Source organism: Hippopotamus amphibius, chromosome 2 (assembly GCF_030028045.1).
Source record: "Hippopotamus amphibius kiboko isolate mHipAmp2 chromosome 2, mHipAmp2.hap2, whole genome shotgun sequence".
NCBI classification, from domain to species: Eukaryota; Metazoa; Chordata; class Mammalia; order Artiodactyla; family Hippopotamidae; genus Hippopotamus; species Hippopotamus amphibius.
This window is the reverse complement of record NC_080187.1, coordinates 457,330-480,991: the sequence shown is the minus strand read 5'-3', so window position 1 is coordinate 480,991 and position 23,662 is coordinate 457,330. Positions and strand designations below refer to the sequence as shown.

The window sequence follows — 23,662 nt, the reverse complement described above, 5'->3', positions numbered from 1 at the left end:
ACACGCAGTAGGCTTCAAGGAGGTGCCGCAGGGCAGATGCTAAAAGGACCCGTTCTCCTTGTTCAGAAGTGGCCACAACTGGGAATTTTAAGGCTCTGATTCCTCACTGGAATCCTCAGGTTCTGTACCTCTGGGTCAGCGTCCTCCTCTTGCTCCATGGCTAAAAGTGAAACAAAAGAAAAAAGGCTGGTTCCAAGGAGGGCACATGTTCCACCACCTCACGCTAGTGTGCAAAGCAGTGCCTCCCAGCCTTTCCCCGGGTTCCTGTCCACGTTAAATTATGTTTCCACTGACGGAAAACCCTGATGAAAAACAGTGTTCGCCATGGAGAGAAGCTCTTGTCACAAGCAATCAGAGCACCTTCTCTCTCTGTAAATAGCCCTCATGTGGCTGCCCGGGAACCTAGAACTGAAGCCAAATCCCAGGCTCCTCTCCCAGAGCCAGTCAAGGGCAAGTGTGGGCGGCTGGACAAAGGCGTAGTGCAGCCGGGGGTTCCAGTGCCACAGGGAGGGCACTGAGGCTGGGGGGGCGGGGGGGGGGGAGCGGGGTGTGGCCACCGCAGGCTGTGAGCCAGAGTCTCCCTAATGGCCTGTGCATAGGATTCCCCCCGAGTGTAGCAGAGTCCTGGAGGTGGGTGTGTTGGTCCCGGGTGTGGTGAACTAGAGGACCAGCCCTGTGCACCTGGCCTCTGTGCTGCGTGGAGGAGTCACGTCTAGGGCCTTCACCCTGTGGCTCACAGGTCCCTTAGAAGGGCCACAGCAAGAGAGGGTTTGTCACTTCCAAAATCCCACCCAGAGAAGTCAGGGAGCAGAAGGCAGGTGCAGGGTCACCTGCATTTGCTCACTGGTCAAAGGTCCCCGCCCCTTGGGAACCCCTTCTCAGATGTCTCTTCAAGGACCAGCAGCACCTTGACCGCTGCTCTGCAGCCCAGCCCTGACCAAGCCGGTCTCCCCAGGCCCCCCAGGCTTCCAGGGGACAGAGCTCAAGCTCACAGCCTCTGCCACACAACCAAAGTGCCTTCAGCTGCTCCACTTGCTCCATCGCACAGGGGGCCGGAGGGAAGGCGGCCAAGCGCAGGAGAACTGGGAGGCCGGTGTGGCGGGTTGGAGCATCCACCTTGGGGAGATGGGGCTCGGGGGGGCGGGGAGGGCAGGGTGTAAGGCTGGAGGTAGGGATTAGGGGCCATCAGGCTGAGGGCGGTCAGGCTGGGGGGTGTTGGTGTTGGGGGGCCGTCAGAGTTGAGGGCAGTAGGGCTTGGGGGTGTCCCGTTGGGGGGGTCCCGTTGGGGGGGTGTCGGGTCGGGGGCCGTCGGGCTGAGGGGTGTCGGGTCGGGGGCCGTCGGGCTGAGGGGTGTCGGGTTGGGGACGTCGAGCTGAAGGGCGTCGGGCTGGGGGGAGTCGGCGTGCGCGGCGCTGTGGGACGGTGTGCGTCCCGGCGCGGGCTGGGGGAGCTGATGGCGTCCTCTCCTCACAGGACCCCCAGGCCGGCCACTTCCGGGCGCTCGGCAGCGACTCACCGGGACCGCGCGCTCCCGACGCCCGCGCTCCCGGTACTCCACTCGGACGCCCCGCCCCCGACACCCGTCACTCCCGTCACTCCCGTCACTCCTCCCGAGGCCCCGCCTCCAACGTCCGCGCTCCCCACAGCCGCCTCCCGACGTCCCGCACTGCGCTCGAAGCTCCGCCCGCGACGGCCGCGCTCCCTACGCCCCGCCTCTACGCGGGATCTCCCCGCGCATTGGCCGGATCCCAGAAGGTCCCGCCCCCTCGCAGGGCCGAGGCTGCGCATTGGACACGGCGCGGCCAATCGGAGCTGCTCTTGCTGCGGCGCGGGGGCCTGTCGCTGTCGGAAGCCGCCGCGGGCGCCGGAAGCTCAGCGCGGCCGGGCCCGGGCCTGCGCAGGCTGTAGCGGGCGGCGGCCGCGTGGCTGTGCGCGGGCCTCGGAGCGCGTTCGCGTCGTGCGGGCCCCGGCATGGGCCTCCTGAGCGGGGCGGCTCGCGCCCTGGTGAGGGGCGCGGACCGAATGAGCCAGTGGACCAGCAAGCGGGGCCCGCGCACCTTCTACAGGAGCCGCGGCGCCCAGGACACCGGCTTCCGCGGCCGCGACGGCAGGTTCGTGCAGGTCAAGGAGATGGTCCCGGAGCTGGTGGTGCCAGATCTTGCCGGCTTCAAGCTCAAGCCCTACGTGAACTACCGCGCCCCGGAGGGCACCGACGCGCCGCTAACGGCCAAGCAGCTCTTTCTGGAGACGGCGGCACCTGCTATCGAGAAGGACTTCGAGGCCGGGACTTTCGACCCCGAGCGCCTGGAGAAGTACGGCTTCGAGCCCACGCAGGAAGGCAAGCTCTTCCAGCTGTACCCCAAGAACTTCCCGCGCTAGGAGCAGGCAGCGGCGGCGGGCGGGTGTGCCTGCGACCGAGGACTTCGACCGACCCTCCTGGCCGAGCCCAGTTCCGGGGTGGCGGGTGGGGAGGCGTTTCCCTCGTCCCGTTTCTATTAAAGACCTTGGCTGCCGTTCCGTGTTGTCTTGGGCATCTGGTCATTGTGAAAAGGAAGCGTGCCCTGTAACAGGCTAGGGCGTAGCGACAGGCGAAGTTCTCAGAGGCCTCCACCGCACCAGGACCCCGACCGAAAGGTTCTGGGAAGTAGGCAGGAACACGGGGCTTAGCTTGCAGGAGGAAGAGAACTCACAGGCAGATCCAGCCACATGACAGCACTGCTTAACTCATCCCCTAAAATCCACCCCAAGGAACAACCAAGGAGCGTATTTATGGGTTCCAAAGCAGCTTGTTTCGGGGAGTCGGGTGCAACTGCCCGGCTGCCACACAGGAAGTTGCTGCCTAACTAGCGTTTCCCTAGTCGTCTTATGTTCTCCTTCCTCGTGTTTTCCTGCTTCGGGGTGTAACCCCTCAGATCCTAATTGTTTTAATATTTAATTGACCCGTAAGTGAAATATCCTAAAATAAGTTCTGAAGGAGCGTTCAACATTAACACATGCTGACCTGCCCTGGCACGGTGTTGTATCACCAGAAAATAAGAAAGTGAAGGGTAGAGGTTTGTGTTTTCTGACTCTTGACACCTATCTATCCTATTAGTGGATGCTGAGGAGTCGACAGATTCCACAGTGGCCTGTACTTCACATCTGTTCCAGAGACGAGGAGGAACTCATCTATGGGAGTCAGATCAGTCACAAACCCAGTTATGTTCCTGGAGTTAAACCGTGTCCAGGTTTCGAAGCTACTTGGTTTACTGAAGCCACAGTGAGGAAGTGTGACTCACTCACCGTATGAACGTATTTCAAGTTTGTGACACGCTAAAGCAACTGAGAAGGTGTACACACTTCTTTCTGCACAGGAGGCTACACAAGCACTTCTGGTGCCATGATGACATGAGCTTTTTTAAATGTTCATATAAAACTACTTGGGTGTCATAAAGTAGCTTAAGAAAGCACCACTTTGTTAATATAAATAGTTGCTTAAATAAGTATGAAGAATTGAAAGTCAAAAACAGAAAATTGACAATTTTGAGAGCTGGGATCCAGCCCCTCCCACACCCTGCCCCCTGCTGCCACAGAATCACCATTTTGAAGGGCCCCAACAGATAAGGTTTACTTAAGAGGCCAACAGCTTTTCTGACTACAATGTACATTCCTTAAGATGCACTGAGCCCTATACAGAAAACTGCATGCAACCAGAATCTTAGTACAATTGTCTGAGGACACTTTATTCTCAGAAAAGATAAAGACATCCTCTTGGTTTTATTTATGGAAATGGTCTTTATGATGTCAGACCAAGCAACGTCTTCCCTAGCTCAGCTGTTCTCCCACTGCCAGAGGTGAAGAGCCTGATCGTAAAAGGAACATGTGGCTACAAGGCTGACGTCACAGTTGACTGCCTCCAGGCAGTGGTCACAGTCACAGACCCTGACCCCCGAGGCATGCAGCCGGCCGCCGTTCTTGTCCTCTGTGAGTGGCTGGAGAGGAGTCTTCAGCTTGCCTCCACTCTGGCATTTGGTATGACCCTCTCCATCACTGTCTGCTAAACGCTCAAACGAGGGTGCTGGCGACTGGCCCACAACCTTCGGGGTACAGACCGGGTCTGCTGTTTTGGCTCGTGGGTCACTGCCGGGAGAAGGCCCCAAGTGGGATGATGGCTGGGTCTGCAGCAGATGGTGGAAGTGGAGCCAGGACCAGTCGACTCCATACACCAGTGAGTTGGGCAAGGTGTAGGACAGAGAGACTGTGCACGCTTCCTGCTTCTCCTCTGGAGAGAGACAGGAGGGAAACTTACCCAGAGTTGATCTCATCACCCCTACCCGACAGCCCCTGCCCCCCCTCAAAGCGAGAATCTGCCAAGAGCAACCACTGCTGTGTCACGCAGAGGGTTGCCATGACGCAGGCAGATGAGCCGAGGAGAGCAGACCTTCATCTGCAGTGAGTGCACTCCGCGCGCCTGCGCGAGGAGTCAGCCTGCACTACAGGGCTCAGGTGCAGGGGCGCCTTAGGACTCGGCAAAAGCTTCTTGTTAAGACTTAAAAGCAAAGGACAAAGGAGTGAAGCAGATGGGGGGAAAGGGGTGTATGAGGAGGGAAGGGAGCAAGCACATGCAGCACAGAGGTGGAGAGAGCCTGGCGTGCGTGAGGAACCACACACACGGGGACAAGGCTGAGGTGTCACCTGGAACCGGAGACATGTCGGAAGGGTCCCGTCATATAGAGCTCGGCGTGCTCCATTAGAGTTTGGACTTGAGCTTGGAAAGGAGTAACTCACTGAAGAGTTAAGTGAGCAGATTTCCTTATGGTGAGTTGCTTCGGCAACTCTGAAGATGGAGGGCAGGACTGGAAAAGGTCAGGCCTCATTCTGGACAGAACACCACTGAGAAGGGGTTGAAAGTGACTTGTGAACAGAAAAAGAAATGATGAGGTGTCACCAAACCTGAGGTGGTCAAGGGTCCAGAGCAAGGGCAAGGCCAAGGCTGGCAAGAGCAGCCGCAGAAAACTAGTGGCCAGTGAGCTGGGGATGTAGGCTCAGAAGACTGTCAGCAGCCGGAAGGCCCAGTGGCCGGCCAGTTTTCAGTCAGCCTGGATGCCACTGCCACCTCTCAAGTGCAGAGATCAATGCCACAGTGCTCTGAATCGCAATCAGAATCTGAATCATGACCAGAATGAGCAGGGTGAGGAAAGGCTGAAGCTGGAATCAGGAAACACCAAAGATACAACCATGGACCCGGAGCTCCTCCTCCGTAACCCAGGGCTTGGCCTGAGCAGAGGTGGCTCCAGAGGGGAGCCCGGTGCCGAACTTCCCCTGAGAGCAGAGAGGGACCCTGGCAGCCCCACAGAGGAGGCTCCCAGATGACCTCCCCGCCTCAGTGTGAACACCTGGGGGACCGAGAGGTGGGGTCCCTGGGACAATAAAGGCCCGCTATGGTCATACATCCGACAACCACGGCAGTGCCAGCTCGCAGCCTTCCTGCCGCACGGCAGCCCCGCACAACAACACAGCACGTCTGCTGCTCAGGTGCTCGTGCAGCACAAACCAACCAACCATCTGGGCAGCAAGGAGCCGAAAGGTCCACAAAGTAGAAACACTACAAGCAACACTCTGATGGTAATGCAATAAAACAGAATTAATGACGTGGTCAAAATACGAAAAAGGGCTTCCACCTAGAAATTTTAGAACCTTCTATGAAACTGTACTTGGGTAAAAGAGGAAATACAAACTCAAGTCACAGAATTTCTTCATAAAAATGAAAGCGAAATGACTATATATCAGAACCTAAAATATGCTTAAATCAGAGAAAAATTCAGACAGAAAAACACTTAATACAAAGTAATAAAGATAAGTGAATTGTATTCCCAACTCAAAATGCTAGAAAAAGAACAAAGGAGGCACAAGGAGAGAAACAACAAAGATAAGAGGAGAAGTGGATGAGGTGAGAACAGAAACCACACGACTGTAATAGAAAACTTTAACTTCTTTAAAAGAAATTACATCCACCACCACTAACCTAAGTAGGGGAAGGACAATTACTACTTGCAAAAATATACAAAGTAAAATATGATGAAAAGGAAATAACTATTAGGAAAAACACACTCTTTACATCAAAGTGAATTTTCATGTCTTTGGGCAAATAAATTCCAAAATGTAGATGAAATGAGTACTGCCTAGGAAAATATGGTTCACCAAAATTGACCCCAAGACCTCCCTGGGGTCTCATGGTTAAGACTCTGCGCTTCCACTGCAGGGGGCGTGGAAGATCCCACATGCCACCTGGCGCGGCCAGAAAAAATGAAAGAAAAAAAAGAAAACAAAATTGACCCCAGTAGAGATATAAAGCATAAATAAACCAACTTCCATAGAAAAATATAGAGAAAGTTAACACGGAACCACCATTCAAAAATATATCAGGCCCAGATAGTCTCACAGGAGATCTTTTACCAAATCTTGACGGAAAAGATAATCTAAATGATATACAAATTATTCAAGAGAAGAGAAAATGAAGAAAAATTTTCACACTTTTGGTTTTGATTTTCACATGAGCCAAGCATAATGCTGATAAATAGCACAAAATAAAGCCTGTGTCACCTCTGAACACTGATGAAAATCCCAAATAAAACATCACCAGAGTCCAATACCACACTGGGGGACAACATACCTTCCAGAGGAGACACAAGATAGCCAAAGGCACGTGAAAAGACACTCAGCATCGTTAATCATCAGAGAGACGCAGATAACAACCACAATGAGATATGACCTCACACCTGTCAGAATGGCCATCATCGAAAAGATGACAAACGACAAACGTTAGTGAGGATGTGGAGAAAAGGGAGCCCTCCTACACTGTTGGTGGGGGTGTAAACAGGTGCAGCCACTGTGGAGAACAGTATGGAGGTTCCTCAAAAAACTGAAAACAGAGCTATCATGTGATCTGGCAATTCCACTCCTGGGTACATATCTGAAGAAAATGAAAAAATTCAAAAAGATACATGCACCGCAGTGTTCACTGCAGCACTATTTACAACAGCCAGGATACGGAGGCCACCTAAGCGTCCATCAACAAACGAATGGATAAAGAAGATGTGGTGTGTATCTACAGTGGAATATTACTCAGCCATAAAAAAGAATGAAATTTGTCATCTGCAACAACATGAAAGGACTTGGAGGATATTATGCTTCGTGAAAGAAGAGAGAGACAAGTACTATAGGATATCACCTATAAGTAGAATCTGAAAAATAAAACAACTAGTGGATATAACAAAAAACAGATACAGAGAACAAACTAGTCGTTACCAGTGAGGAGAGGGAAGGGGGGGCCAAGTTAGAGATAGGGGGTTAAAAGGTACAAACTACTATGTATACAATAAATATACTACAAGAATATATTGTACAGAGAATTCCCTGGTGGTCCAGTGGTTAGGACTCTGTGCTTCCACTGCAGGGGGCAAGGGTTCAATCCCTGGGCAGGGAACTAAGATCCTGCATGCCTTGGCCAAGAAAAAAAAAAAAAAGGACATATTGTACAGCACAGGTAATATAGCCAATATTTTATAAGAACTATAACACAGAATATAACCTTTAAAAATTGTTAGTATATTGTACACCTGAAACATAATATTGTAATTCAACTATACCTCATTAAAAAATGTTTTTTAAACTATTTTGACAACTAAAATAAAACAAAACCGTAACCAAGTGGGATTTATTCCAGGAATATATTCCATATTAGGAAACCCACAAATAAAATTTATAAAATTAATATATCTGATGAAAAAAATAATACAGTTCAATAGATATTATAAGAGCATTTGAGGGACTTCCCTGGTGGCGCAATGGTTAAGAATCTGCCTGCCAACGCAGGGGACTCAGGTTTGATCCCTGGTCTGGGGAGATCCCACATGCCGCGGAGCAACTAAGCCCCTGAGCCACAACTACGGAGCCCCCATGCCTAGAGCCCGCACACAGCAATGAAGAGTAGCCCCGCTCGCCACTACTAGAGAAAAAGCCCATGCACAGCAACAAAGACCAGCCAAAATAAATAAATAAATTTTTTAAAAAAGAACCAAACGATTCATCCATTTAAAAAAAAAAAGCATTTGACAAAAAACAAACAAAAAAGCCAACAATTCCTGATGTTAAAAAATACTCAAGAAAACACGAATTGATGAATATTAAGGACACACCCTAGTCCTTACACATCAAGAAACTAAATGGGAACCAGCAGGGACCCCCTCAAGGTCAGGAATGAGGCAAGAGGTTTTTCACTGTACTGGAGACACCAGCGGATGAAATTAAACGGGAAAATAACTGGAGGCATTCAGTTTGGAAAATAAAGAAGAAAACCACACCTTCCTGCGGATGACACAATATTTACTTGGAAAACTCAGGGAATCAATAATAAAACTTAAGGAAACAATTTTTTTAATTTGTAAGGTAGCAGAATATGAAATTACCAACAACAAAAGAACCAACAGAACTTCCCTGGCGGTCCAGTGGTTAACACTCTGTGCTTCCGCTGCAGGGGGCACGGGTTCCATCCCTGGCCAGGGAACTAACACCCCATATGCTGGGCAGAATGGCCAAAAACAAAAAAACTCAATAGCTTTCAAATACTCAGACAATATCCAGTTCGAAGATACAATGAAAGAGAAAACCCCACCTATAATGGCAGCAAAAAAGTTAAATTACTTAGGAATAAAGTTAATAAGAAATGTACAATGTTTGCATACAGAAGAAAAGTTAGAAACCTCTGAAAGATACAAAAACAGATCTGAACAAATGGAAAGGTATCCCTTTTCTTGAATAAGATGACCCCATATGATAAAGAAGTCAGTTGGAAAATTAATTTCTATTTAATGCAATCCCTACAAAAAATAAGCTTTTTTTTCTGGGACAAGCTAAGTTGACACTCAGGTTCAAATATAAGAATAGTCAGGAAGTATTTGAGAAAGAAGACCTAGAGGAGGCAGTAACCCCACTCTTACAAATACACCACAAAGCTTCCATGGTTAAAGAGGCAAGTGTGAACACATGGAGCCAGTCAGTGGGACAGAACAGAGACAAGAAAGAAACCCAAAGTCCATGTGCAAGTTAATGCACATGAGAGGTGGCAACTCAATCCTCCGAGGGTGGACGGACTTTCCAGTAAGTGGTGGTGGGGCAGCTCCACACACCACACAGAATACAGATCAAAGTTCTAACTGTGAAACAATGGAACCTATAAGTACTAGAAGAAGACAGTTGAATTCCTTTACAACCTGACTGTGGGAGGGAAAAGGCTGTTTAAATAAGACTCAAAAATCTAGACTCAATGAGGAAATCTGTAATTTGACCACACTTAAAAAAATTTTGTGTGGGGGAAAAACACTATAGGCAAAATCAAGACAAGAAACAGGACTTCCCTGGTGGTGCAGTGGTTAAGAATCCGCCTGCCAATGCAGGGGACACGGGTTTGAGCCCTGGTCCAGGAAGATCCCACATGCCTTAGAGCAACCAAGCCTGTGTGCCACAACTACTGAGCGTGCACTCTAGAGCCCGCGAGCCACAACTACTGAGCCCATATGCCACAACTACTGAAGCCACGCACCTAGAGCCCATGCTCCACAACAAGAGAAGTCACGGCAGTGAGAAGCTCACGCACCATAACTAAGAGTAGCCCCCACTCGCCTTGCCACAACTAGAGAAAGCCTGCACAAAACAATAAAGACCCAACGCAGCCAGAAATAAATAAATAAATTTATAAAAAAAAGAAAAGAAACAGAAAAAATATTTCTGACATAAGCCAGAGATAAAGGGCTAATGCCACTAAGAACTCTTTAAACCAAGGGAGAAAAGACCAGACGCCAGAGAGAAAAACAAGCAAAAGACAAAGATAATTCACAAAAACAGAAATATAAAACCAGACTTTTCAACAAGTGAAAATATATTCAATTTCACTCCTAATTAAGGACATGCAAATTTAAACTACTGTGAGATGTCATTTCACACCTAACAGAGGCGAAAATCCCAAAGCTTGGCAACACATTCTGCTGGCAAGGCTCTGGGGAAGCAGGTGTTTGCATATGTGGCTGGTGAGATAACAGGATTAGATACAGACTGATCCTTGGACCCTGCAGTCCCACATCTAGGCAGTAACCCTAAAGATACACCTCCAACAGAACAAAAACACATATGCAAAATCAAACACATGAAGCATTATTTGTAATTATAAAATACTGGAAATAACCCAAATACTCACATACAGAATTGGAAGAAAAAACCATAGTATATACCCACTAAATGGAGTGCTGTATAACTTTAAAAAACAAGGAAGGACTTCCCTGGTGGTGCCGTGGTTAAGAATCCACCTGCCAATGCAGGGGACATGGCTTCGATCCCTGGTCCAGGAAGATCCCACATGCTGCAGAGCAACTAAGCCCATGCGCCACAACTACTGAGCCCACGTGCCACAACTACTGAGGCCCACGCACCTAGAGCCCGTGGTCCACAACAAGAGAACCAACTGCCTGCCACAACTAGAGAAAGCCCACATGCAGCAACTAAGACCCAACACAGCCATAAATGAATAAATTAGTTAATTTAAATAAATAAAATAAAAAGACTTTATTGGGACTTCCCTGGCGCTCCAGTGGTTAATACTCCACAATTCCACTGCAGGGGGCATGGGTTTGATCCCTGGTAGGGAAACTAAGATACCGCATTCTGTGTGGTGAGGCCAGGAAAAAAGTGTTTATTGCTAAAGCATAGTAACCATCATCTGAGTCTTCAGCAAGTCATAATCTTTTTGCTGGTGGAGGGTTTGAAACATTGTAAGAATTACCAAAATGTGACGAGACACGTGAGCAGATGCTACTGGAAAAATGGTGCCAACAGACTTACTTGACACACGGTCACCACAAACCTTCAATGTGTAAAAAATGCAGTGTCTGTGAAACGCAATAAAACAAAGCACAATAAGACAAGGTGTGTCTGTACACACATACACACACACGGCACTGAGTAGCTATAAGCACAACTACTCACCAGATTTCAGATTCTAAAAGACACTCAGCACTAAGAGGACCGGGACTTCCTGGAGAAACAGCTGGTCCCGGGGCGTGGGAGAGGGAAAGAGAAGACGAACGCGGAGGACACTGCGCCACAAGGCAGGAAGCGTGGCTGGCCCTCCTGACCCTCGGACTCAACCAGAGGAGAACAGAAGACACCGCAGGAGCCACGGTCAGCTGAGTCCACAGATTCGGAACCCAGGGATTCAGAGGGCCGACGGTACTCAGGATCCATAAAGACGCATGAAAGGACACAGGAGACAGTTTAAAGGGGCTTCCACAGAACACTCTAGGATGACGTAAGTAATGGACCATGACTGAGTAATGTGACACTCCACGGATCTGCAGGCAGCCCTCTGTATTCACGGGTTCAAACCAGCTGCAGACTGAACACGTTAAAAAAAAGGTGCCGGGGGACTTCCCTGGACTTGCACTCCCAACGGAGGGGACCCAGGTTCGATCCCTGATCAGGGAACTAGATTCCACATTCAGGCTGAACCAAGAGTTCGTTCACATGTGGCAACTAAGGAGCCCACCTGCCGCAGCTAAGATCCCGTGCAAGCAAATAAATATTTAAAAAAAAAAAAATTCCAGAAAGTGCCAGAGAACAAAGCTTGAATTTGCCATGCACCAACAACTCTCTGCACAGCCTCTCCCTTGCACCAGGTGTTACAGGTAATCAAGAGGCGACAGCCTACACGAGAGCACGTGCAGGGTTGTGTGCAAACACCACCAGTTTACACACGGGACTTGGCACCGAGGGCCCTGCAGCACATCCCGTGTGGACACCAAGGGACAACTGTGCATGGGCAGTAAGTAAATACAGACACGGGAGAAAAGAAAGCTCTTCAGGAGCTCCCTGATGACCAGAGGGGTTAGGATTCCAGACTTTCACTGCCGTGGCCGGTGGCCGGGTTCAATACCTCGTCAGGGAACTGAGACCCCGCAAGCCATACAGCACACACACACACAAAACTCTTCCTTACAAAAGAATGCTAATATGCTAATAAAAACATGTAGAAAGAATGATAATAGTTAGAAAATTACCATTTTGCAATTACAGTAATAATGTATTCGGGCAAGAATTATTAATGAATTGAATGAAACTCTGATTAGAAAGGTAGGTTCAGAGACTCTCACCACAGATTATTATTAATTACAAAGGAAACACAGTATCTTTACAGAGGAGAAACCGGGGGGAACACCTTCACCATGTGACCGAAATTAACACTGGCAATAAAGGCACACAGGGGCATCACGTGACTGCCGACCCAGCACACGGAGCAGGGCAGGTGTCACTTCCATAAGGGCCTGGCACCAGTGCAGAACCCCAGGGGACACACTCCGGACCCAAAGCCATGAACAGACCGGCAGCAAACAGCACCTGTGAGGACGCTCGTGTGGCTCTCCTAGTATCAAGCGACGGGGGCTTTAAAGCAAGGAGAAAGGTTATGAGAGACAAGGAGGGACACCTGCAGCGAGAGAAGGGCCGGCACACGAGGAAAACAGCAATTATAAACGTACATACACCTAACAACAGAGCCCCAGACTCTGAGACGAAACGGACAGAAGTGAGGGAGGAAACAGACGTGAGTCAGCAGACACAGGTGAGGCCACCGTCCCCAACAGCAGCCGCCGTGGAGACCCCGACCCTGCACTCTGCGGAACGCACAGCCAGACAGAAGGCCACGGGCGGACAGACCGCGCGGGGCACTGTGCCCACGGCAGCATGGCACACACGCCTCCGAAGAGCACCGGACGCTCCACCGGACAGGCCACAAGCTAGGCCACAAAACGAGTTTCAATCAGCCTACAAGGGATCCACAATGGAATAAAATCAGAAATCAGTTACAGAAAGAAACCTAGGATGCTCACAAAAATGTGGAAATTAAACAACACGCTCATACGTAACCATTAAGTCAAAGAAATCACAAGGGAAAGTGGAAAATACGTTTGAGGTGAATGAAAATAAAAACACAACCTACCAAAATGTACGGGACGCAGTGAAAGCAGAGCTTAGAGGCCACTCACCACTGTAAACCCCCCGCTAGAGAAGATCACAACGTGTTTCACAGCGAGAACCACCCATGCACGTTCGTGTAGCAAACAGAGATGATGCCGCAGCAGGAGGACTGCAGGTGCGGAAGAGGAGCCCCTGGGAGCAGCCAGCGCAGTGAGGAGACTGGCCTTGGCGCCATGGAGAGAGATGCGCGCTGCCTACGCTCACCTGTTTCTCCGGAGGAGGGGGACGGAGGTCACGAGGCGTGGACGGGCGGGAAGGGCCGGAGGAGGGGGTGTAAGAAAAGAACATGTGAAACAGCCAGGGGAGAACCACTGGCTAGAGGAAGGTCAAGGTTCGCCTGGCAAGGGTAGAGAGCAGTGTGCTGGAAACTGAGATTTTGGAGTCAGCAGGGTGACAGATCACGGCAAGGCCTAGGGGTGACCCTGGGGATGCGTAAAGGTGGAGGAAGAGCTTGCTGGGGTGAGGGGGCAAGAAACGGGGAGCTCCCACTCCAGGCCCCGCTGCCGCGGGCCCCCACTCACCTGCTGCCTTTTGGCAGTTGAGGATCTTAAAGCCACCGTGCATACACGCGGCCAGCAGCAGGTGGTCGTGGAAAGGGTGCCACTTAAGCCTCCACACCCCGCCCTGCACGGGGATGTCCGCCAACGGCTGCTCCATGCTCCGCGTGTCCCAGAGGAGGACGTGCTCGTCGTAGCTGCAACCCACCGACCCCAGAGAGCGTGCAGCAGAGCAGGGCCCCGGGCCCGCAGAGGACACCTCCTGGGAGAGCCAGCCCGCTCCCCGCCCAGCACGCAGTCCCTCTCCCGAACCCCGACGCCTGCACTCTGGCTGGAGATCGGCCCGGCTGACCTTCCCAGTGGCCAACAGGAGGGAAGGAAGTGACGGTGCAGGAGGAACCCACGTGCAGAGACCCTGGGGCTCACCTTCCCGTGGCCAAGACGTTCTCGCGACGGGGGCTGCTCTGGATGCTGCAGACGCCCATGGAGTGCCTGCGGCAGACGGCGGGGCTCAGCCGGCGCCCAGCAGCTCTGCTCCTGCAGCGAGGCCCCCGCCCTGCGCCGAGCCCTGGCCCCTCATGACTTACCTCCTGCTGGTGAACACTGCGGGGCCGGGGGTCCTGGTGTCCCAGCCCTTCAGAAGGCCATCGTCCCCACCTGCGTGGAAACAGAAACGCCTGCTGACCGGGAAGGGCACGGACAACAGGAACCGGCCGTTTCCAGGAAGCAGATTTACGTCCGTGAGGAGATTCCCACGGGGGGCCCCTCCCGGGTGTCAGGCTGCCACAGGCAGAGGAGCCCCGGAGACAACACCCCAGAACCAGTCACCCGTGTACCGTAATCCTGTCTTCAGACACCTGCAGGGAAGAAGAGAAAGACAGAGGCTACACCTGTAGGAAAAGGGCAGACCAGGAAGTTATGGGGGCAGAATGACCAGGTCACACGTGACTCAACCCTTCGAGCTCCTGATGCCAGCAACCAGCGCGGCCACATGGAAGCGCTCTGGACAGACCTGCACACGGGAGGCATCAGACAAGGCAGCGCTGCACGGACCTGGAGCCTCTGACACGCCTACATGCTTTAACGAGAAATGTCCTCTGCAGCCTCACAGTGAAAAGGCGCCGTGCTTGTTTTGGGGAAACGGAAAGGATAGAAAGAACAAGGGCGCTGGTGCCCTGACCCACATCCAGTCTTTGAAGAAAAGCAACACCAAGAGAGAGGGTCATGGTACCTTGAAGGAAGGGAAGAAACACGAAAGAGGAAGACCTACAGAGAGGGCGAAGAGGAGCAGAAAAACAACCACATCAGCCTGAACACTCCACCCGCCTGTCATCTGTCTTCCACCTACTCACCCATCCAGTACCCATCCATCCCTACCATCTACCATCCACCCACCCACCCAATCATCCACCACCCCTCCATCCACCCCACCACCCCTCCATCCACCACTCATCCACCATCCACGCACCCACCCACTCACCCATCCATAGGTACTCCCTAAGCACACCACAGACCCCTATAACAGACAGGAGGGATGTGGGGTGAATGTGATCTATGACCAAGCAGACCAGCAAAATCGGTCCATCCAGGCACTGAGCCTCAAATACGAGCTGCCATCCTGTGACAAATTTGTCAAGAGTGCTGGTTGTGGCTTCTTTACACAGCGGTCTCTCCGCTTTCTCTCACACTCCACATCTGCTCCAACAGGAAATCCTACGGCTCGACCTACACACAAAGCAGTCTTCCCACGTCTCCTCCTCTCCGCGGCTCCCACCTCAGCCTGAGTCACGCCCACCCCTCACCTGCAGGACAGCCCCGCAGCCCGCCCCCGCGCCCCTCGCAGGCTGTGCCCGACACGTCAGCTAAAGGCATCCTCTGCTCCACACCCTGCAATGGCTCCAGTCCGCCCTGAGCACAGCCCAGTCCTCCTGCGGCCCCCAGGGCCTGCGCCGTCTGTGACGTCCGACCACGCCTCCTTCTGTCCTCCCGCGTGCTCCCATCACTCTGGCCGTGCCGGCCACGCGCTCCTCTGAACACACCGGCTCTGCAGCAGGGCAGCCCGCCCCCGCCCGCAGCACCGGCGCCCTCGGCCTGTCCCACCTCCCTTCCTTCCGAAGCACGCGTCACCTACGGTGCGCGTTACGCGGAGCGCGCGTCGTCCACCTCCTCCCGAGCGGTGTCTGTCTCGCTCAGGGGTGTCTCCCAAGCCCCTGGAACAGTGCTCGGCACGTAGTGGGTGCTCCGCAGATGTTTGCTGAATGAAGGAACTGATCTTGAATTATTAAATCACTGTCCTAGTACACCCTTGCTCTGAACGAGCGACGCTTCAGAGTAGCAGAACTAACCTACCAAATGAGAGCTCAACAAATCAAACCTTTGCTGTCCTCCCTGAGCCCCTTCCAGGCTGTGACAGCATCAAGGGCCCTCCCAGGGGAGGATGACCATTAGCCACAAGATGGTAACCAGGACGAGCGGGGCTGCCCTGGCGGCCCCGCGGTTAGGACCCCACGCATCTGCTGCAGGGGGCACGGGTGCAGTCCCTGGTCAGGGAGTTAAGATCCCGTATGCCTCACGGTGTGGGAAAAAAAAAATCCGGCTGAGCGTGGGTGCCATGAGAGCGGCTGTGGACCGGACCTGTATCGCACTTCTCAAGTGGCGCGTTCAAGCCGGGCCCTGCCAGGACAGTACAATTAACCTGGGAAAGGTTACACTGGGATTGGACAGAACGTGGAACATCTGAGGAAAAGAAGACTGAGAACGAGGAAGAGTCACTTGAAACAGGGCCAGCACGGGAGGCACAGGTCCAGCACACACGCCCCCAGGCCCTCGCGAGTACCCTGGGCAGGGGCTGCCGGGCCCAGCGACGAGCGAGGTGTGGGCAGCCTGCGTGTTCCGGACACGTGCTCTGGCCACGGGAGAGGCAGGCCGGAGCGGCCTGACAGCGGATGCAGGGCCGCCACTCATGGCTCTGCTAAGACACACGGTGGGGGGCGGGGGGGGGACTGTGGTCCAGACGCACGGAGAGAGTGCGCCGGCCAGTTCTGAGAAACGCTGAGGGGCCAACAAGGGGGCTTCCCTGGGGCGCAGTGAGGAAGACTTGCACTCCCAACACAGGAGGCTCGGGCTCCATCCCTGGTCAGAGAGCTAAGATCCCGCATGCTGTACAGTGTGGCCTAAAATGTTAATTAATTGACTGATTACTTAATTAATTTTTTTAAAAGAAAATGACAAAACCAACCAGACACAGACTCACAGGAGGGGCAAGTGGACAGAGATGTCTGGTTTGGGTGAGCAGACCCTGACCCGGGACCGGGACATGAGGGAGGTGCAGGTGTGCAGCACAGGGAGCACAGGGCGCGGCCGGAGGCCTGCGGAGGGACGCACTGGGAGCATCCCTGCTGGGCCGCGGGCAAGGCAACGCGCAAGAGCTCAGGAAATGAGGTCTGGCTGAACCACCGACACGCAGCGCGGTGGAAGAGACACGGTAACGGAAGTCAGGAGAGCTGCGACCAGAGAGAGAGGAGGACCCAGACAGAGGCCAGAGGACGGCGAACACTTGGCTGCAGACGGAGAGGAACCCACAGGGCAGAAGGAAGAGCAGCCAGAGAAAGAAGGGGAAAGTCCAGGCGGCCTGGCGCTGACCCAGGGAGAAGCACGCAGAGGGCAGGCAGGGGTCAGGCACGTGGATGCTGCTAGAGGCCAAGAAGAGGCCGATGTGCTCCCAGCACTGGGCACCGCACTGTCCCTCAGGGCCTCAGCAGGAGGTCCTATGGGGCCGGTGAGACTGTGCCGCCTCCTGATGGGCCAGCAGATCAGCCCCGGCTTCCCCAGCCGCCCGGAAGCTCAGCACATTATCCACCGCGGACTCCTCGCTTCTGGCAATTCAGCAGCTCCTCTTCCGTCTTCTCTCCGGGACCACCCCCGCCCCCCCCACACACACACACACGTGAGAGGGGCTGACCTGAGCTCCCTCGTTCCCAGCTCAGCTTCCTGCCCGTAAATACTACTCTCAATACCAGGAAGTCCATCCTCTCTCTCACGCGTCCCTTTCCCTGGGAAGATAAACTACTTCAAAAGGGAACAGACCAGCCTGAAATCCAACATGACAAGTCGACACTGGACCCAAAGTACCAGGCAGAAAGCAAGGGGCTTCAACTGGATTTCCGAGAGTGAGAAGAAGGATCCGACAGCCAGAGCACCGGAGGGAAAGGGGGGGGTCCCACGGGAGCTGCTCCAACAGTGGGGGCAGTGCCACCGGAGACCCTGCAGCAAACTGCTTCTCGCTCTCCGCAGAACAGCTAAGTGAACACCAACTGCAGCTTTTGCCCAAGAAAAAACATTCTCCATGAAAGGTCTTCACGATCCCAACATGTCCAGGATCACGCCCTTGACCTGGGCCTCCTCTGCTCCCTCCTTCCCCTGCTTCCTCAGCAAGTCTTCAGAGAGGGGATGCCCCACGGAGGAGTACCCACCTGAATACACGATTTCCGTCTGCCAGTAATTGAAAGCCGCAATCCAGGCCTCAAAGTGATGGGCCTGCCACGTGCCCACAGCCTGCACTCCCGGACTGGCCTCGCTCACCTGCAGGAGGTGGAGCTGCCCGTTGGAGTCGCTGCTAATGATTTTCAAGGGCTGGTCACTGGCCCTAGACACAGGGAACCAAAGGAGAAACCTGGCTGAAATATATTCACTAACCCAAACTCACCACCTCTTCTGGTTCCCAAGCAGTGACACTTCATGCCCCCAAAACATGTCACAGAGAGGCTCTCTAGGACCTGGTACGTGGACACGCCTCTTAAGAGGCTTTCCTGGGCAGAGACCAAAGCTTCCATTAGCTTGTCAAAATAAACCAGGGTCAGCTTCTCTTGAGGAAAACACTCTCCCTTTTTCTTTCTAGATGAGGACTGGCAGTGATACACCCAGACCAGGGCAGCCACTGTCAAGACTTTCCTTCCCTCTTGCATGAAAACAGGATGGGATCCTCAGAGGAAAGGCTCAGGCCACCAGTGCTGGTCCTCACCTTCCAGCTTTCCCCGTGGACCAGTCTAAGGACAAGGCTAGACACTGCTTTTCCAGGGCAAAGCGGGAGAATGGCTGCAGCGTGTAAGTGTTCTGCTGGAGAGAAAGGAATGCCGTCAAAGGAGAACAGCCCCGGAACCTGAGAAGACTCTTCCCCTGGTTAGGGTATGCCACGCTTCCCTCATCTACTTGGCGGACAACGTGTGTCAGTTGCTTACTCACAGCAGGACCTGAGGACCCTGCGGATTGGCCCTTGTCCCCCTGGAGCACGCACACCTGGAGGGGGACTTTCCCACACGTGTGCCCCAGGGGAAGCAGGTCTCTCTGCTTCTCAGACCCATCGCTGTTCAAGCCCTGCTGGAGACTGTCACGGCACCTATGCAGGCTCCAGGGAGCACCGCTCGTGCAGGTTCCCCACCACCCAGGCCTCCAGAGATGCTGGCATGTCCTTTCTCCAGGGACAGAGACAAGGGGAACCTTCCTGACTCCCTTTCAGAAGCCACAGCTAGCCATTAAAACGCCATTTGTCTTTTCTGAGATCTGTGTAAGTTTTGTTATCTAAGCAACCTAGACAGTGCTCAGTTCTATCAACAGGGTCCCAGCAGCTGCGTCCTCTCTTGGGTTTACTTGCTGCTGCCTCCAACTCTGGCTCCGGGCCCACAGTCCTCCTCAGATATTCCCTCCCTCTTTCACAAGACAGGGCCGCAGCTCTCAGCTGGCCTGAGGCAAGGCCCTTGCCATGAACCCACAGGCAGCTGGCCCGCTGCCCCAATCCCACTCACAGCACCTGTGTTAGTGTGTCCCCAACAGAGTCAGGCCATGGCCTTGTGGGCTGTTTCCTTCACCCCACTACAGGCCTTCTCTGTTCTCTCCCTCCCCCAACACGTGGTCATTTTACAAATGCATGGTACAAGATCACTGAAAATACAGACAGGAATCCTATGCTCTCCTAATTATCGACGGGAAACACCACTTTCACCCAGGAAATGCGCTGCCCTTCTTGGCCCCAGCACCATCAACCCAAGACGCTGGCCCAGGCTTTCCTTACAGGCCTTTCAGGTCCCCTGACAGCCCCTCTGCTGGTGTCACACACGGTGTCCTCTTGGAGTTAGATGCAGAACCCAATAACTTAAAACAGACTGTGTGTTACCTTAGAACATCTCATAATAAAATTCACCGCTGAACAGAAACTATCCTAGAAAAAGGCTTGCACCAGCACAGCCTCCCTTCCCCCCTCCCCTAAGTCTGGCCCCAGTCACTGACCTCGGATTGCACCAGGCGGAGCAGCTCTATGGACCCAGCAGCAGCTGCCACACCCAGGAGGGCATGGCCGGCCACTGGGACGTGGCACCTGAGGAGAGAAGGCACAGCCAGTCAGGACACAGGACGCGCAGAGTACAGAAGCACACTGTGCAACCCAGCAGCTCGCTGTTTACATTTCAGCTCCAGGGAATTCCCTGGCAGTCCAGTGGTTAGGACTTGGCGCTTTCACTGCCGAGGGCCCAGGTTTGATCCCTGGTCAGGGAACTAAGATTTCACAAGCTGTGCAGCATTATTTAGAACCATAAATAAATAAATAAATTTCCTTATTTATTTAGGCTCCAAAACCAGGTGGGGGCCTACAGTTCTGTTCCAACAAGATCCCCCAGCTTATGAGGCAGAAAACTAGCCTCACTTCCCAGACTGACAATACCTGTAGGGTTTGGAAACTGAAAATGGAAACGAGCCCCACAGCTACAGCAGCCTCCAAGTGCCAACAGGTGGGCAGGGCAGGACAGTAAAGAAATGAACCCCAACTTCAGACATGTCCCCACCGTGCTGAATGCTGTCAGGGGTCAGGCTCCTCTGACTAAACAATTACATACAAATTCCAAACAAGGGACACTGTTCTCAACCCCGCACCATTTCATGTCCAGGATCGCGGAAGTCTCTCTCCTCTGGATCTCCACCAGGGGGCAGGGAGAGCCATCTTCATTGAAACTGTACAGGTAGAGACGACCCAAACGAACGTGAGGCTCCTCGTCAACACCCAGGCCGCGCTACAAATAACGCACACGTGTTCTCTGACTACCTGAAAAGACGCTGAGGAACCCAAGGGGTGGGAAAAGGGAACGGGGGAAAGAAGAGGTTTGCCGAGACTCTGGTGGAACGCTGCCTGGAAGCAGCACCCTTGATTGTCCGAGCTGGAGGAGCGTCTCTTCTCTTGTACGTGACTAATGAATGAGCAGGTGGGTAAAGCCTGCTGGACCCAGGATACGATGCTCCTTCTAAACAGGCCAACAGGGGGGAGCTACTGTTGCAGCAAAAACAGAAATGAGACTTTCCTGATAAGCAAAGAAAACAAGGGAACAACAAACAGGCTGGAGAAACAATTTAAACTGGACTGAAAGACTTAAGCAAGCTTGGTTATGCTTTAGCTGCTACTGCTGACACTTGTAGCTAAACTTGTCCTTCACAAAGCTAATTACTCTCTAACACCACATGAATTACATGCCGCACCTGGCATTCCTCTCCCCGTCCTCTCTCTCCCAACATCCTTCATCTCAGAAGGAAGGTATGGGCTGATAACCTCAGAAACAGCAGACTCAGTTGCTGAGCCGCCAGATGCCAGCTCTGGCTGTAAATTTGCAGGAAAAAAACAAATGCAAGACTGTAATTACTTTCACCCTTATCACCTACCACAGGCCAGGAGCCCCGCTGCACAAACTTGCCCTTTTCCCCAGAGAAGGGGAGGGGGGCACCGTTCTCGAGGCACTGGCCTGCTGTGTTTTCCCCTTCGCCTGGCAAAGAATTAAGGCTATCTTTCTTTTCCCTCCGAAGACTCTGTGTCCGTATCTGTTCCGCATCCGTGCACAGAGAGCCAAGGTTTCTTCTTTTTGGCAACACTATGGTTACGGCCCACCGGACACAGTTTCCCTGGGAGAGTCCTGGCTTAGGCCTGCTGCGCCAGTGCCAGCGCCAGCTTTCACTCTTACGTGTCCTGGTCTCGATCCCCACAGATAGATACCTTCAAGAGATTAAGTGAAGCTCCTACGAAATCCCATTTTTCTCTTTGTTCTAGACTTCATCCATAACCCTGACCACGCCTGCAGAGAGAGGACGTCCCGCTGTCGGGATGGCCTGCTGCTAACCTACATTTTGGGCACAAGGCGGAGGTCGCATCCGCACCTCCTGTGCGGCCCCACACAAGACCTTGCCCTTTGGGCCTCCCCCGCTGCAGATCAGGGAGGTCTCAACGCTGCGGGTCGCCTCTGCCTCTCAGGAGCCTCTTGCCCGTGAGAGAGGAGCTCGAGTCTGGGGCTCTAGCTGCTCGGGAAACGCCGCCTGGGATGGCAGGCCTGCATCCCACGGCGGAGGCCGCCCGAGGCGAGGAGGGCCCCGCGCACCTGGCTCTCCGGGTCGGCGGGCGGGCCCTCCGGCTTCCGCAGCTGGTAGGTGCCGCACGCCAGCAAGTGCCTGCGGCCCTCCAGCGGGCACCACTCCACCGAATCCGCGGTGAGCTCCGTGTCCACCGCCTGCAACAGCCGGACGCGGCTGCCGGCCGCCCAGCATCCGGAGAAGGACGCGGCGGCGGCCGGGGTGGCGGACAGCGGGCGGCGGAGGCGGGGTGAGGAAGCCAGGCTGGCAACGGGGTCCGCAGGCCTGCGGCGCCGCCAGGCGGCACGGCTCCGGGGGTTGCAGGGCGACGCTCCTCCCACTTCCGCCGCCATCCCCGCGCCTCCTTCCGGGGCGGGACTTCCGGCCCCCACGTCGACGCCAGCGCGAGGCCGAGCTCGGGCGCCCCCTGCCGGCGGGAAGACCTCGCCGGGCCCCGCGTGCCGCGGCCTGCCCCCTGCTGGGCCTGGGCGGGGACCGCCGGGCGGCCTCCGGGAGTCACCGGAGGGCTGGGCTCTGGGCGGGGAGCAGAGGAGAGCTGCTCTTGGAGCCTGCGCGTCGGAGCGCCTGGGCGTCCACGGAGCCGAGTCCGGGGTCTGACCCGAAAGGGGCGGGCCTGGGCGGCCCTCTCCTCGGCCACGCCGCCCCAGGGAGCGGCCCGTGGGGCAGTAAGTGCGGCGCCTCCCTGGGCGCACGCCTGCCCGCCGGGACGGCAGAGGAAGGGGCAAGAGCCGGCGCCTGGGCCCGCGGGGGTCTGTGCGCCCGCTGCCCGGCACAGCCGCCACCCAGCTTGGGAACCCGAGTGCGGTGACGCCGTGCGGTAAACCCTAGAGGACAGGTCTGGGGACGGCGAGTGCTGTGTATCGTTAGGGGCTGAGTTGCGTCCCCCCAAAAAGACGTGTTGAAGTCATCCTCAGTACCACAGAACATGACCTCTGCAGACAGGGGCTTTACAGAGGTCATCCACTTAACACGAGGACATTAGGGTGGCCTCGATCCAACACGACGGGCATCCTCAGGAAGGGGAGATGTGGTCTGTTAGGGATACACCCACAGAAGGAAGACGGCGCAGAGCCTGGTAGGTATGATGTCCCTAAGACACAAGGAGCGCCTGAGGCTGCCAGAAGCTAGGAGAGCCTGGAACAGACCTTCCCTAGGGCCTTCAGAGGGAGCACGGCCCTGCCCACACCTTGGTCTGAGACTTCTGGCTTCCAGGACCTAGACCATACATTGTTTTAAGCCACCCAGCTTGTGATAATTTGTTACAGCAGCTCCAAGAAATGGGACAAGACTGAAATCCACATGGACTACCTGGGTAGTTAGCCTGTGGTTTTTGAAGTGGTTTCCACAGCTAGAAATACAGATACCAGTCAGCAGCTCAGATGGCAGCTGACGCAGAGAAGCAGCAAAGGCTGGTCAGGAAGCAGCAGGACACCCTGAAATGGCTGAGCCATACATCTTGATTTGATCTGGTACAAAAGGCAGTCAGGCCAAGCTCAGCCCCCCATGCCTCACTCCAAACGGGTAAGAAACAAGCCCCACGTGTTAACCATGAATGAATGGTGAACTTTCAGACGCTCTCAGACGTGTGGCTACAAAAATCAAGAGGTCGGGGTCTTCAGAAAAGAAACCAGGGGCTGGGTATCAAATAAAGAACACGGGAAGCAAAGGGGAATAAAAACAGCCTATGGACCCTGGGGCACCTTCAT

General features: G+C 53.9%; 3 protein-coding genes across 12 annotated transcripts in view; 1 reads left to right on the top strand and 2 right to left on the bottom strand.

Moving 5' to 3' along the window:
• PNPLA7 (patatin like phospholipase domain containing 7) overlaps window positions 1–1,635 on the bottom strand; it is a 68,016-nt gene extending 66,381 nt beyond the window's left edge. For 8 of the 10 annotated variants that reach the window (XR_009051415.1, XM_057722855.1, XM_057722859.1 and 5 more), the window contains exons 1-2: window positions 1,517–1,635; window positions 129–160 (exon numbers count right to left, since the gene is read on the bottom strand). Coding sequence is in view for 7 of the 10 variants with exons in the window: in XM_057722855.1 (XP_057578838.1) it covers window positions 129–158 (30 nt within the window). In the remaining 3 variants the exon portion in view is untranslated. The remainder of the gene's footprint in view (window positions 1–128; window positions 161–1,516) is intronic. The other 2 variants (XM_057722861.1, XM_057722860.1) reach the window with 2 other exon arrangements.
• A 205-nt stretch (window positions 1,636–1,840) lies between these two features.
• Window positions 1,841–2,513, top strand: MRPL41 (mitochondrial ribosomal protein L41). Its single transcript, XM_057723595.1, has one exon. The coding sequence runs from the start codon at window positions 1,972–1,974 to the stop codon at window positions 2,377–2,379; it is 408 nt and encodes a 135-aa protein (XP_057579578.1). The 5' UTR covers window positions 1,841–1,971; the 3' UTR covers window positions 2,380–2,513.
• Window positions 2,514–3,701: 1,188 nt separating this feature from the next.
• Window positions 3,702–23,662, bottom strand: DPH7 (diphthamide biosynthesis 7). Its single transcript, XM_057725113.1, has 10 exons — window positions 23,657–23,662; window positions 21,965–22,780; window positions 20,481–20,617; window positions 19,842–19,929; window positions 18,580–18,674; window positions 18,032–18,204; window positions 14,147–14,216; window positions 13,986–14,051; window positions 13,584–13,756; window positions 3,702–4,261 (listed from the first exon to the last, which is right to left on the bottom strand). Exons 1-10 carry the CDS (start codon window positions 23,660–23,662, stop codon window positions 3,810–3,812), a joined length of 2,076 nt encoding a protein of 691 aa, XP_057581096.1. The 3' UTR covers window positions 3,702–3,809.

Bases quoted from the DNA above. Each gene is read 5' to 3' on its own strand.
- MRPL41 (XM_057723595.1), top strand. From the start codon at position 1,972: ATGGGCCTCCTGAGCGGGGCGGCTCGCGCCCTGGTGAGGGGCGCGGAC.
- DPH7 (XM_057725113.1), bottom strand. The intron at 18,675-19,841 runs GTCAGTGACTGG...CTTTCTCTCCAG, and splicing joins TCCGCCTGGTGCAATCCGAG to CAGAACACTTACACGCTGCA. The intron at 18,205-18,579 runs GTGAGGACCAGC...CCCTGTGTCTAG, and splicing joins TCCACGGGGAAAGCTGGAAG to GGCCAGTGACCAGCCCTTGA.